The sequence below is a fragment of the Podarcis tiliguerta genome (genome assembly GCF_965153285.1).
Source record: "Podarcis tiliguerta genome assembly, chromosome: 1".
Taxonomy (NCBI): Eukaryota; Metazoa; Chordata; class Lepidosauria; order Squamata; family Lacertidae; genus Podarcis; species Podarcis tiliguerta.
Genome location: NC_139534.1, coordinates 111,262,141 through 111,276,905, shown reverse-complemented (window position 1 = coordinate 111,276,905; position 14,765 = coordinate 111,262,141). Strand labels below are relative to the sequence as shown.

The 14,765-nt window shown below is 43.9% G+C and overlaps 1 protein-coding gene across 8 annotated transcripts in view; it reads left to right on the top strand.

Annotated features, from left to right (window-relative positions):
- PTPN21 (protein tyrosine phosphatase non-receptor type 21) overlaps nucleotides 1–14,765 on the top strand; it is a 51,464-nt gene that overhangs the window by 14,885 nt on the left and 21,814 nt on the right. For all 8 annotated transcript variants that reach the window (XM_083447755.1, XM_083447761.1, XM_083447760.1 and 5 more), the window contains exons 3-7: nucleotides 1,863–2,032; nucleotides 3,661–3,758; nucleotides 9,070–9,137; nucleotides 11,747–11,817; nucleotides 12,539–12,626. In XM_083447755.1, the coding sequence (XP_083303881.1) occupies nucleotides 1,863–2,032; nucleotides 3,661–3,758; nucleotides 9,070–9,137; nucleotides 11,747–11,817; nucleotides 12,539–12,626 (495 nt within the window). The remainder of the gene's footprint in view (nucleotides 1–1,862; nucleotides 2,033–3,660; nucleotides 3,759–9,069; nucleotides 9,138–11,746; nucleotides 11,818–12,538; nucleotides 12,627–14,765) is intronic.

Here is a 14,765-nt window from a genome sequence, read left to right as displayed (position 1 = left end):
GCTCCTGCCCGGAAACCAATGTCCCCACTGCGGAAGGACGTGTGGATCCAGAATTGGCCTCCACAGTCACTTACAGACCCATTGTTAAAACCAAGTTTATGGAAGGAAATCTTACTCGGCTGCGAGTGATCACCAAAGAAGAAGATGATACAGATCTACTGTTCTGGCCTGGTCTCCTGCCAATCAACTGTCACTGGAGACTGGCCACCTTGCTACATCATTGCGCTGATATAATTTGATCATTCTCGGATGTAGCAGGGTTGCCATGCATCTTTGCATGATGAGTTATACTGCTCCGTGAGAATGCTCAGATCAGTGACTCTTGCAGAAATGGAGCAGGTGGGAAACCTGGAAGCTGCCTCATAAGCCAAATGAGGCCACTAGTCCTTCTGGCTCAGTATTGTATTATTATTATTAGTAGTAGTAATAGTAGTAGTATACTGCCCTATACCTGCAGGTCTTAGGGTGGTTCACAGGATAAAATCACAATATAAAAACACAAAATACATAATCAAAACAAAAACAAAAATAACTCAATAGCCCCCCCCCCCAATATACGGTCTTTTCCCATGTATAAGACTATATTTTCCCCAAAATTTTTAAAGTTTCAAACTGGGGGTCAGCTTATAAACAGAATGTTTAAAATATTTATTTCTTAATTTTGGTCTCAAAAAATAGGGGTCGTCTTATACATGGGGGCGTCTTATACACTGAAAAATACAGTATATTGACTGTCGGCAACTCTTCAGGATTTCTGTACACAACATGTGCTCTGCTGCTGGTTCCCCAGAGGGGAGGTGATTTTTTTGGCCTTGTTTTAGTCTGGTGTTGGAATGAAATGTGCCATTAATTTTGTTATCCTTAATAATAGTAATAATCCTAATAATGCGGTCATCTCCAGGCTTGACTACTGTAATTCGCTCTACACGGGGCTGCCCTTGAAGCTGTCCCAGAAACTCCAGCGGGTGCAGAATGCTGCAGCGAGGCTCCTCACGGGGTCTCTGCCATGGGAGCATATTCACCCAGTGCTTTTCAAACTGCACTGGCTCCCGGTGGAGTACAGGGTCAGATTTAAGGTGCTGCTTTTGACCTTTAAAGCCCTTCACGGCCTAGGACCCTCGTACCTACGGGACCGCCTCTCCCGGTATGCCCCACGGAGAGCCTCAAGGTCCATAAATAGCAACACCCTAGTGGTCCTGGGCCCTAAGGAAGTTAGATTGGCTTCAACCAGAGCCAGGGCCTTTTCAACTCTGGCTCCGGTCTGGTGGAACGCTCTGCCTCATGAGACCAGGGCCCTGCAAGATCTGATTTCTTTCCGCAGGGCCTGTAAGACAGAGTTGTTCCACCTGGTCTTTGGCTTGGAGCCAATTTGATTTCCTCCCTCTCTTTCTTTTTTCCTTTCCTTCTCCTCCTGCGATGAGGCTACATTTTAATATTTTAATGTTTCAATATTTGAATGTTGTATTTTAATTTTGTTTTTAAGTTTCAACTTGTTTTTATTATTGCTTGTAAGCCGCTCTGAGCCCGGCCTTGGCTGGGGAGGGCGGGGTATAAATAAAAATTATTATTATTATTATTATTATTATTATTATTATTATTATTTTATTTTTATTAATGTACTCCACAAATAGCAGAAGCTTGGGAAGCACCACTGTAGAAACTGATTTTATTTTAATTGTATTGCTTTTCTGCTTTGTTGCTTCCCCCCTCCGGGCTCCTTTGGGAGGAAGGGTGGGATGTAATCTTTTAATAAATAATAATAATAATAATAATAACAACAACAATAATAATAAATTAACTGCAAAGTGTTACAGGTTTTACTTTGGAATAACTGAGCTCTTCCTTTTGCCCTTTTCTCCTAGATCACTTATTTCAGCCTCTGGTATTTCAACAAGCAAAACCAGCGCCGGTGGATAGACTTAGACAAGCCTCTGAAAAAGCAACTGGACAAATATGCCTTGGAGCCGACTGTATTCTTCGGTGTGGTGTTTTATGTGCCTTCTGTCTCCCAGCTTCAACAGGAGATTACCAGGTGAGTGGTGCAAGCATGCCTGCCATGTTCTGCAAGGAGGAGGGAGCATCTTTTAGCTATCTTTACCTGGCACTTTTCAGCCTGTAGTTTTCTGTGTTTATCTTCTTTTCAGAACAGTGAGCATGATGTAGGTTGTTGAGGTTAAGGTCTGCCCGTGTTCACTAGAGAGCCAGTGTGGTGTAGTGGTTAAGAGCGGTAGTCTCGTAATCTGGGGAACCGGGTTCGCGTCTCCGCTCCTCCACATGCAGCTGCTGGGTGACCTTGGGCCAGTCACACTTCCTTGAAGTCTCTCAGCCCCACCAACCTCACAGAGTGTTTGTTGTGGGGGAGGAAGGGAAAGGAGAATGTTAGCCACTTTGAGACTCCTTAAAGGGAGTGAAAGGCGGGATATCAAATCCAAACTCTTCTTCTTCTTCACTATAAGCTTTTCATTTTAATTAACCAAAAAGGTGTAGCAGGCAGGTAAATTATATTAGTGCACGGTATTACACTCTAGGCATAGGTTCCCGTCAGAAGCCGCACCATGAAATCCATGGGGCACCAGCTTCTAAAAACTTTTCTTCTAAACAGAAAACTTGGTTTGCAGTAATACTACTTAGGTCGAACCAGGATATTGGATTTAGGATTAAGGACAAGGTAAAATATGCACTCTTGCCCCACCTTTAGAAATTTTCATTATTTGAGTTCTTAACTATGACACGGAGGGATGCGGGTGGCACTGTGGGTAAAAGCCTCAGCGCCTAGGGCTTGCCGATCGAAAGGTCGGCGGTTCGAATCCCCGCGGCGGGGTGCGCTCCCGTTGCTCGGTCCCAGCGCCTGCCAACCTAGCAGTTCGAAAGCACTCCCGGGTGCAAGTAGATAAATAGGGACCGCTTACTAGCGGGAAGGTAAACGGCGTTCCGTGTGCGGCTCTGGCTCACCAGAGCAGAGATGTCACGCTGGCCACGTGACCCGGAAGTGTCTTCGGACAGCGCTGGCCCACGGCCTATAGAGTGAGATGGGCGCACAACCCCAGAGTCGGACACGACTGGCCCGTACGGGCAGGGGTACCTTTACTTTACCTTTAACTATGACACAGGTGTAGATACGTTTTATCTTGTCCCATAAGTGAACCTCTCCTGCAAATAAAGTATGCTCCTTTTGATTGAGGGTGCTGGTGGTGGGGGAGTCACATTTTATGTGTGATACAGGGTAGTCCCTCTATTCTTCTCCTTAGCATGGATGCTAAGGAGTGGATCTCCCCCCCCCCCCCGCAAAAAAGTCAGGATGATCCCAAGTTCCAGACCACCTCCAACTGTAGCTAGAAATGCGACTAGGTTGTGTGTTTGGCAGCACACTGTCAGAATCCCCAGTCTGACCCCTGTGCCCAGACTCCATGTTACGCACCCAAACCCAAAATGCTGTCTGCAGAGGGTGATCATAGTGTCACCCTGCTGCCCAGACAAGCAGGAAAGAATATAATTGCACAAGCATAAAACAGGGTTGGGTCACCTCCAGATGTTGCTGAATTATAACTATAGTCATCCCTGACCTTCGCCATGCTGGCTAAGGATGTTGGGAATCCATCAACTTCTATATTCACAGGCTTCGGAAAATTGCCCTGAATGCATGTTCTCTTTCCATAATAGATACCAGTATTATCTACAATTGAAGAAAGACATATTGGAAGGAAGCATCCCATGCACGTTTGAGCAAGCCGTGCACCTGGCTGGGTTAGCTGTTCAAGGTAACGAACATGTTTAGCTGATTTTAGGAGCTGCTTGAACTTCGTGTTCCTGGGAGAAGTGGGTGCATGGCCCACAGTCCACCAAGGCTCTAGCCCCTAAAAGGCGTTTCAGCAATTTCCTGTGGAGCAATCTGTGTTGAGGGAGCTTAGGCTTACAGCAGCTGTTTTTCTAGCCCATGGCCATCATTGTGTAGCTGTTAGCTTTTCAGCTGGGGAATTCTCTTTGGCAGGCCAGAGATAGCAACAAACTCCAGGTCCCTTCCCGCTCACAACCCTGTGAGGTAGGCAAGGCTGAGAAATGGATCTCCCTTCCATTTGAAGTCAGTTGAACTTCTGGCACCTCCTGAATACTTTTATTTTAAACTGGATTATGATTTTATCATTTTGTTTTTGTACTGAGTTACTCGCACACCACTTACAGACAATTAAGTGGTATGTAAACAGATGATGTAATAAATGAATGAATGAATGATGTTTTGCCTAAAGCTTTGTTAGTTTGATTGACACTGGGATTCAAGCACCGACACTCATCACTCTGCCTAGTCTACTGCACTACACAGATCTGGTGTGGTACCCATAACTAGTTTCCTAACCCCAATACATACTTTTTAAAAGTGCTGTTGTAAACTTACATGTAACACAATAGTAGCTTTATTTTTTATGCTGTAACTAAGATAAGTAGGTGATAACTGTTCCTTATTTAGTTTCCCCTGCTGACACCATCAGAAGATTGTATTTTTATTTTATTTTTTTAATGAATCACTAATGTGTTGAGGTTCTGTGACACCCCACTTACAGACTAGCAGTTATAAAACAAACTGCTGTGTTGCTGCCATTCCAGCTATTAAGATAAGGAGGGGTTCATCTTTCAGTACTGATTTGCTGATTCAGGGAGTTTTAAGTTCTTTTTTTAAAAAAAGAAAAACGCACAGGTAGAAAAGAACTCATACAGAAACGACTACTTATTTTAGACTGATGCAGTAGCAATGATCAGAATACATTGGCCTTCCAGTATTGATTTCCTTTTTCTTTTTAAAATATTTATTTTAAATATGGTTTGTGGGGGAAATCAACAAAATCAAATAATACAATATATAAATAATCAAGATCCATAAATAAGGTTCCATGCACTCAATTGCTCCTACAAATTGCACATGCATTGATGCACCCGTGGCTCAATCTACATCTGCACACGTTCTTCCTCACGACAATTGCCATAGTCCAACACCCACCAGTGCATAGCTAGACAGGCTTTGCTGTAACCCTGCTAGCTTTACATGATAAACCTAAAACCAAATTCACTTTTGGGAATGCATGAGCGGCGCATTGAAACAAATCATTTTCTTGTCGCTTTTAAACTCCCTTCTCAGTTCTTGTTGGGTTTGCAAGATCCAGACCTTAGTGTATATCAACGGAACTCTTCTACCATGTGCCTCCTTGTTTGCAAATGAAATAAAAAATAAAATCATACCACTCATCCTCCGGATACTTTTAATTTGTGGGCTTTTCCCCCAGAGAAGGACTATTTACCATACCTGCCTTGAGTAGCAATACCCTATATGATTCTGAACTACAGTTTTCAAAGGTTTTACTGTGGATGCCTGTGCTGCTGTAAGCAAGTGCAAAATAAGCTCTTCCTTTTTTTAAGATCCGCAACCTCCCCTGCGTACAAATTCAGTAGAGCCAAATAACATTTTATTGTGTTTTTTTTCATCGGAAAGTCACATCTCCCAAGAGCATGGCCAAAAGGCTAGTACAGTGGTACCTCGGGTTACAGATGCTTCAGGTTACAGACTCCGCTAACCTGGAAGTAGTACCTTGGGCTAAGAACTTTGCCCCAGGATGAGAACAGAAATCACACGGCGGCGGTAGCGGGAGGCCCCATTAGCTAAAGTGGTACCTCAGGTTAAGAACAGTTTCAGGTTAAGAACGGACCTCCAGAACGAATTCTGTTCGTAACCAGAGGTACCACTGTAAGAAACTTTGCAGGGAAGTGTGCTTATTAACATTGTTAATAAACTGCAGGTACTTTATTAGAATTGTAAACTTGGAAGTGACCGCGATGATCATCTAACCCAATGCCCTGCAATGCAGGAATCCTTTGCCCAACATGGGGCTCTCACCCACCACCCTGGGATTTAACTATCTCATTCTCTACCGACTGTATAACTGTAGAGAGGATAGCTCCAATAACAGCGCTTTATTTTAGAAAAGAGTTGGAGTCAAATGCAGTCCTGCATATCATTCTTTTTTGTGAGCCTTTAGGTCAGGGGTCAGCAAACTTTTTCAGCAGGGGGCTGGTCCACTGTCCCTCAGACCTTGTGGGGGGCTGGGCTATACTTAGAGGGAAAAAAATGAACAAATTCCTATGCCCCACAAATAACCCAGAGATCCATTTTAAATAAAAACACACATTCTACTCATGTAAAAACACCAGGCAGGCCCTACAAATAACCCAGAGGTGCATTTTAAATAAAAGGACACATTCTACTCATGTAAAAACATGCTGATTCCTGGACCGTCCAGGGGCCGGATTTAGAAGGCGATTGGGCCAGATCTGGCCCCCGGGCCTTAGTTTGCCTACCCATTCTTTAGGTTGTTTTTTTAAAAAAACAACAACAACCTGTGACTGAACTGGTATATGCATGACTACAGTACCACACAAGGTGTATGAACTCTAGTTCAGACAGCATGATTTGAGCATGCCCTACAAGATACTCAGGTTTCCTTTGGACCACTTTAAAACCATTAGAGCCGCAATGCCTTTTGACAGTTGCAGGATAACTGCTTGAATATAGCAAATGTGCTTTGCAGAAACTGAAGTTAAAACCAGGCTGCCCAGAACTATAACGGTATTTCAAAAGGTAATAGCAAAATGACTACCCAGACTGTTGAAATTGGCTGTCATTTTCTGAAATGCCTTTGAATGATGCATTCATTCTCCCTTGGTATGTATATCCAGCACGCTGAAGGGAAGTAGGCTTTAATACCTAGGAATTATGATTTTGTTCCTTTCCTACAATCTTCATATTTTCCTCCGTGCCATTTTCAGTGGTGTTACCTACCTATAAAGCCCATTTCTGCTACTTTACACAGAAAATAGCAGTGAAATTGCAGCAGACTCTGAGCAGAAGCTATGCAGTGCAAATTTGCGCTGTCTCTCCCCACTCCCACCCCCACCATCGTATTGGATTTTTCCTTTCCCTACTTCTGTCTTAATGTTTTCCTCCTTTACTTTTATCACTCATCCTCGGTTCCATTGCTCATCCTTGCTTACTGCAGAATGTTAGGTCCCAGGAAGGAGAAGAAGTCACATTCTTTCTGTGTTCCCATGTACTCTAACTGTCCCTGTTTGCCAGAGGCCTTCCCTTTCCTTGGTTACCTGTCCCATGTAAATTACAGTTGTTATTATTATGTTCTCATTTTGCCCTTTTAGGCATGCCCTTTGAAATGGCGGTGGCATGTGAGCTGCTGGAGTTGTCCTGGTATGCCCCACAGAGGACCTTAAGGTCCACAAATGACATTTTGGAGGTCGCAAGGTGGTTAGATTGGTCGCAACTAGGGCCAGGGCCTTTTCAGTACTGGCCCCGACTTGGTGGAACGCTCTGTCACAAGAGACTAGGGCCCTGAGGGACTTGACATCTTTCTGCAGGGCCTGCAAGACCGAGCTGTTCCACCTGGCCTCTGGTTTGGACTCAGTCTGACCCTTAATGTTTCCCTCCCCTTATGGTTTTGATGGGCTACTTTTAAAGTGAGGCTGCATTTTAAATTGCATTTTAACCTGTATTTTAAATTGGTTTCGCCCCCTATTATGTTTTTACTGTAATTTTACTGTTGTTAGCTGCCCTGAGCCCGGCTCTGGCCGGGGAGGGTGGGGTATAAATTATTATTATTATTATTATTATTTTCTCCTCCTGGTTCTTCAGCAGTCAAATCTCTTGAGCAGGGTGCAGATTCTTCTGCCATCCCTAGCTTTTGGGGCAGGGAGTCCTTTGACAAGATGCCCTTAGTGAGCCCCACCCAAATGGGCCCACTGCTTTGTGGCCACTACCCCTTCCCCTCTGTTTTCCCTTCTCTTGCCCTCTTCTGCTTACAGCTGCCAAAATAAAGAGGGTGAAATAAGCAGGGGCTTCTCCTTGCTCCCTATCACTGTTGGCTTCCTCATTTAGTTAGTTAATTGAATTCAAGGATGGCTTCCCAGGACAAAACACCCCAAATTGATTGAAACAAAAATTAAAATGTTGTAATAGATTGCATTAACATATTAAGAACGTAGAGTAAAAAACCACCAACCTATAATTGGCGCAGCTCAAATGCCCAGCACAACAAAAGCTTATTTTCCAGGTGCCAAAATGAAAGCTGGTGCCAAGCGGGCCTCTCTGGGGAGACCATTCCATAGATAAGGAGCTACTACAGAAAAGACCCACTCTCTTAAAGAGATCAGATGAGCACGCAATGGCAGCAAGGAGCAGCAAAAGCCAGGCTAGAAGGCTCAAGGCATCAGTAGTAGGTCCCTCTGTTGAAGGATGGGGCTTTTCCTGACAATGCACAACATGACATTTTACAACCTGCAGAGGCACATTTTGAGCTGCAGCAGCATAATATCGGACATTTGTGTATTTAAAAATATATCGCCAGCCCAAAGAACAAACGCACCGTCTTGGCTTTTAAAACCAGTGGAGGACGACCCTAAATGAAACCAGCATAGCACAAGAGAAAGTTGCATCCTTCAGCGATTCATGATGCTCACAGACAGCAGTTTTTAATTTGGGTAGAGAGGTGTTTCAAGTGTGGCCTTATTTTCATCTGCGAAATGCAGGAGGCAGTATCACTCTTGGTTTTAACTTAGCACTTTGGTGTAGCTGCTATATGCCAGAGAAGAAAACAACCACAAGAATGAGGTGGATGCCTGGCAGGGAAAACGAAGAGAGTGCTCTAAGCCTCTGGTCTATTTTCCTTTGCTGCCTCCGTTTACTTGCTATGAATGGTGATCTCGTGTGCTAGAAAAGACTTGCCAAGAACGTTATTTGCCAGCGAGATCAAACTGATGACTTGAAATAGCTTGTTTATGCAACATTCTTTAATTTCTTTTCTTTAGCCTCATCTGGCTCTTTAATAATGACTGTTCAACAAATTATTACTTGTTTAATTGCTCTTGTACAATTTAGGCAGTCTTGGCTTTGCACAATTTTATTTTGAGATGAAAAACCAAAGGGCACCAACCACTATGCTGTATCTGTTATGAGACTTTTGTGAAATAGTGAACTTCCCTATGCACTTAATTCCTGCCTGTTTTCTCTTAATTCCTCAGCTGATTTTGGAGATTATGACCAATATGAATCGCAGGAATTTCTACAGAGATTTGCCTTGTTTCCTGTGGTAAGAATAGCTCACTTCTTCCCCCTTTCTCTCTCCAATTCCAATTTTGGAAATTACTGGGGGGGAAACAAACTGATGTAGAAATATCAGAAGTGAACACATTATGCCTGGTGGTTGCTAACTTTTTTATTTTGTCTTTTAAACCCAACAGATGTGTGTTAGTCTTTACTTTATTGTAATTCACTTTAGAGGATTGCCTGAGAAGCTTGATAAATAAAAATAGTTTTAAAAAAATCATTCTTCAAAAGTAGTACCATTCATTACTAAATCTCTCCCCCCCCCCTTTCAAAAGGGTCATTTAGATACCCTTCCTGTTCTGAAAACTTGTTTAATGTTAATACAGTCATACCTCGGGTTACAGACGCTTCAGGTTGCGTTTTTTCAGGTTACGGACTGCTGAAACCCGGAAGTACTGGAACGGGTTACTTCCGGGTTTTGGTCGCACTTTGCGCATGTGCAGAAGCGCTAAATCGCAACCTGCGCATGCGCAGATGTGGGTTGCGAACGCTGCGGGTTGCGAACATGCATCCCGCACAGATCACATTCGCAACCTGAGCGTCCACTGTGTCATAATAAAAAAACCTGGGAGAAATTAAAATATCGCTTCTTTCAAGGCAGTGGGCATAACTCCCTCCTGCAGTGAGGCACTGACCATGCCATTTAGTCATTCACCCTCTACCCAGTTTTATCAGCCATGTTGGTCAGGCAGGGATGAAGAAAGCATATTGTTGGTCTCACTGCTGCAAGCATCCCACATCAATGGGTTGAAGCCACTGACCCCTCAAGGTGTTCCCGGGACCTCCCAACACATCTGAACCAACTGTGGTATCAAGTTCAGTACGGATCCAAGTGATTTGGCTCTCAAAATGATTCAGTGTGGTGTAGTGGTTAAGAGCAGTGGACTCGTAATCTGGTGAACCGGGTTCGCTTCCCCGCTCCTCCACATGCAGCTGCTGGGTGACCTTGGGCCAGTCACACTTCTCTGAAGTCTCTCAGCCCCACTCACCTCACAGAGTGTTTGTTGTGGGGGAGGAAGGGAAAGGAGAATGTTAGCCGCTTTGAGACTCCTTCGGGTAGTGATAAAGCGGGATATCAAATCCAAACTCTTCTTCTTCACAAATCTCTCACCTCAGGCTACTGACTGGTTCAGTGTCAGTGATTTAACACTGCTCTGAGCCAGCTCATTTACCACTCTGTAAACAGCCCTGCTTGGAGATTCACTGAAGATGCAGTAGAGCAGCAGTTCTCAACCTGTGGGTCCCCAGATGTTGTTGGACTACAATTCCCATCATCCCTAGCTAGCAAGGCCAGAGCTCAGGGATGATAGGAGTTGTAGTCTAACAACATCTGGGGACCCACAGGCTGCAATAGAGACAGAGAGTGATGCTCTCCTCACCTGCCATGTGGTAGGTATGGCTGTGTATTTGCTCCTCTATTTGGTCAGATATGTGCCAAATTTAGTGCCACCTATGCTCCAGCTACTGACCAACCTCCTTCATAGCCTGGAACTCCTCAGGAAACTTAAGGAGCTTACTGGACTCTTCATGAGCAGAGAGATTCCACCCTCTCTGCCTAAAGGCAGTTGCTTAATTACCTCAACAGGAGAGCTCACTATCCAATTACCACCCATTAAACATTTTGCATTTGCACCCATGGATGTTTTCCATGCTTTCACCAGGTCGCCATTCCATAGCACACCATATCTCACCAAGAGGCTGGGTTAGGGCACCTACCTTTTCAGTGATGGTTCCGACCTGGTGGAATGCTCTGTCCCATGAGACTAGGGCCCTTCGTGATTTAACCTCCTTCTGTCGGGCCTGTAAGACAGAGCTATTCCGCCTGGCCTTTAATTTGAATTCAGCCTGATCTTTTATTTCCCTTCCCTTCTCTTCCCTCCCCCTCCCCTTTTATGAAGATTACCCGCTCTGAGACCCCACAGCTAATTCTCCCCTGGCCTTCTCGCTGGCCCAAGTAGGACTAATTCAGCCAGCTAGTCCTGGTGATTATCTAATGCTTATTAGATGGATTTCCCCTAAATTGATTTCCGAACTTTGAATTTTATGATTATTCATGTTTTTGTAGTGTATTTTATGCTGCCTTTACAATTAAATTTGTTGTTAGCCGTCCTGAGCCCAGTTTTTGAACCGGGAAGGGGGGGTATAAATAATAAAATAATTAATTATTATTGTTACTGGTTGTTCCTGGAATCAACCCATCAGTAACCAAATATTCCAAGGACTAAACACCCTCACCCAAGTGGCTCCCAATGGGGGGGGGGGTAAACCCCTTTGGTGGTGAACCCACGGCCCAAGGCAGTGTTTCTTAAGGAGGTACTGATGAAGGCAGGCACAGGTGCCTGCAATCAAGAACTGCTGAGTCAAGCCTGACTCGGCCCTCTAGGAAGCCAAGCTCTGCAAGCCTACCAGAAGTTGAGATAGCAGGCAATAGATGTTAAAGGGCACTGCTTGCTTTCTTCCTGGGTAGATGGCCCAGGCTTCTCCCTCTACTGCTGCCTGGGGTATATGAATGTTCGCCAGCCCTTCATTAAGTTTGGAGGGTTGTGAATTTACATGCGAGGAAGGCTCATGGTTTCTGTTCTGTCGCTTAAGGGTTGGTTGCAAGATGAAAAGATCCTGGAAGAAGCAACCCAGAAGGTGGCCTTACTCCATCAGAAGTACAGGTAACGGTTCTGAAATTGTGCTGCTGTTTCAGGTCAGAATATTGCTAGATGAGCTTGCTCACATATGCGCTAGTGCAGATGTAGCCCTGGCTCTGTGCCTAACTAACACCAACTTAAGCTAAACATGATTTCCAGTTTTCAGAAAGTTGCTTCAAAGAGGGTTAATAGAAACCCCGGTTTGCTTTAACCCATGTTGTTGTCAGCATGTTATTAGAATGAGAGGGAGAAATTTGCTCAGATATGGGGCACATATTCCTTGAGTGTGGGTTTGTTGTTGCTAACCACATTTTTCAGAGCCAGTATTATGTCTGCACTGGCCCCAAACCAAAAGGCTGCAGCAAACCTTTTGAGTGCCAGAAACCTGATCATTGGAAATACATGAAGCAAGGGAAACTGTAAAAGCCTTAGAATTATTTTTTATATCCTGGATATAATTCTTAAATGCACTGATATTTCATGATAGGGCAGTAAAATACTTCTGTCAATAAATACCTGAAATAAATAATTCCACAAGTGCTTATGGAAGTTAAACAGTGGTCATTTTAACCCTCAGTGTAGTTGCTTTTTGCAAAAAAAATTCTGCACCAAGTGCAGATATTGCACCGTGTATTTCTGTTGGGGAACATACAAGAAAAGTGGACTCTTGATATGCTAAAAGAAGCAGTCTAACCTGCCTCAAGAAGCTACTTAGCAAATTGAATTTCTTTTTTTGTTTCTGAAGGGGCCTCACTCCACCTGATGCAGAAATGTTATATATGCAAGAAGTTGAGAGGATGGAAGGATATGGTGAAGAGAGTTATCCTGCAAAGGTAAAGCTAAGTTTCTTCTGTGAATTTGTTGACCGTTTGTGCCATGACTTGACAAAGGCATGACTATAATAAAAAACACTCTCTCTCTCTTTGCATTTTTTTTAAAAAAGGTATATTAAGCTGACTCAGGCCTAAGTCACTTTGGCTTGTTACTTACAGTTCTGAGATATCAGAATATTTTTGCTGAAATGTCAACAGATTGCTGAGATGTCAAACTTGGATTGCTCAGGTCTCTGTTCAGCATGCAGAATTTCTGAACTTAAAACATTCCAGATTTTCAGTTTGGAAACAAATTAGGCAAACAGGAACATTGTTTGATTCTTTTATCATGTAGTTTATATTGCATTTTATGTAGAAAGGCAGGGTTGTTAAAACACAATCAATTTTGTTATTGTTTTCACATAAATCCACAAAAAAGACAACTGTCCATATCCATCAACACAATAAGAAAAAAGTAATATACCAAATACTGTACCCAAATAATAAACCATATACCGTATTTTTCGCACCATAGGATGCACCGGACAATAGGACGCACCTTGTTTTAGAGGGGGGAGAACAAGAAAAAAAAAATCTCCCCCTCTCTGCCCAGCGCCCCTTCAGCGAAGCGGCAGAAGGCGCTGCACAGAGAGGGGGAGAATTTCCCCCCTCTTGTTTTCCCGCTCTAAAACAAGGTGCTGTTTAAGGTGCGTTCAGGCGGCTACCTTGGAAGCCTGGAGAGTGAGAGGGGTCGGTGCACACCGACCCCTCTTGCTCTCCAGGCTTCAGGTTCCTTTCAACCTGCTCTTTGGGGCTGGCGAGGGAAAGCAGCGGAAAGGCGCAGCGGAGAGGCTGCTGCTATAGTCACACGTCACTTCTCCAGCTGGGAGAGGGTCGCGGGGCTATGGCTTCTTTAGCCCCGCACACGCTCTCCCAGCTGAAGAGGTGGCGCGTGGCTATAGAGGCTCCTGCCATAGCCGAGCGTCACCTCTCCAGCCGGGAGAGGGTCGCGGGGCTATGGCGTCTTCGCTCCATAGGACGCACACACATTTCCCCTTCATTTTTGAAGGGGAAAAAGTGCGTCCTATAGAGCGAAAAATACAGTACCAAACAACGGACCCATTGTTGTTGTTGTTATTATGGTAATCTTTGAACGAAATGTTCCTTTCATATCTCCAATTTTCTTGAACAGATCTCTGGTTCTTCCCATTCTGTTGTTTTCCTCTATTTCTTTGCATTGCTCATTTAAGAAGGCCTTCTTGTCTCTCCTTGCTATTTTTTGGAATTCTGCATTCAATTTCCTGTATCTTTCTCTATCTCCCTCGCATTTTGCTTGCCTTCTCTCCCCTGCTATTTGTAAGGCCTCATTGGACAGCCACTTTGCTTTCTTGCATTTCCTTTTCATTGGGATGGTTTTCGTTGCTGCCACCTGTATAATGTTTCGAGCCTCCATCCATAGTTCTTCAGGCACTCTGTCCACCAAATCTAAATCCTTAAACCTGTTCCTCACTTCCACTGTGTATTCATAAGGGATTTGGTTTAGATTGTATCTTACCGGCCCAGTGGCTTTTCCTACTTTCTTCAGTTTAAGCTTGAATTTTGCTATAAGAAGCTGATGATCTGAGCCACAGTCAGCTCCAGGTCTTGTTTTTGCTGACTGTATAGAGCTTCTCCATCTTTGGCTGCAGAGAATATAATCAATCTGATTTCGATGCTGCCCATCTGGTGATGTCCATGTGTAGAGTCGTCTCTTGTGTTGTTGGAAAAGAGTGTTTGTGATGACCAGCTTGTTCTCTTGACAGAACTCTGTTAGCCTTTGCCCTGCTTCGTTTTGAATTCCAAGACCAAATTTGCCAGTTGTTCCTTTTATCTCTTGATTCCCTACTTTAGCATTCCAATCCCCTATAATAAGAAGAACATCCTTCTTTGGTGTCACTTCTATAAGGTGTTGTAAGTCTTCATAGAATTGGTCAATTTCAGTTTCTTCAGCACCAGTAGTTGGTGCATAAACTTGGATTATTGTTATGTTAAAAGGTCTGCCTTGGATTCGTATCGAGATCATTCTATCATTTTTGAGATTGCATCCCAGTACAGCTTTCACCACTCTTTTGTTGACTATGAGGGCCACTCCATTTCTTTTGCGGGTTTCTTGCCCACAGT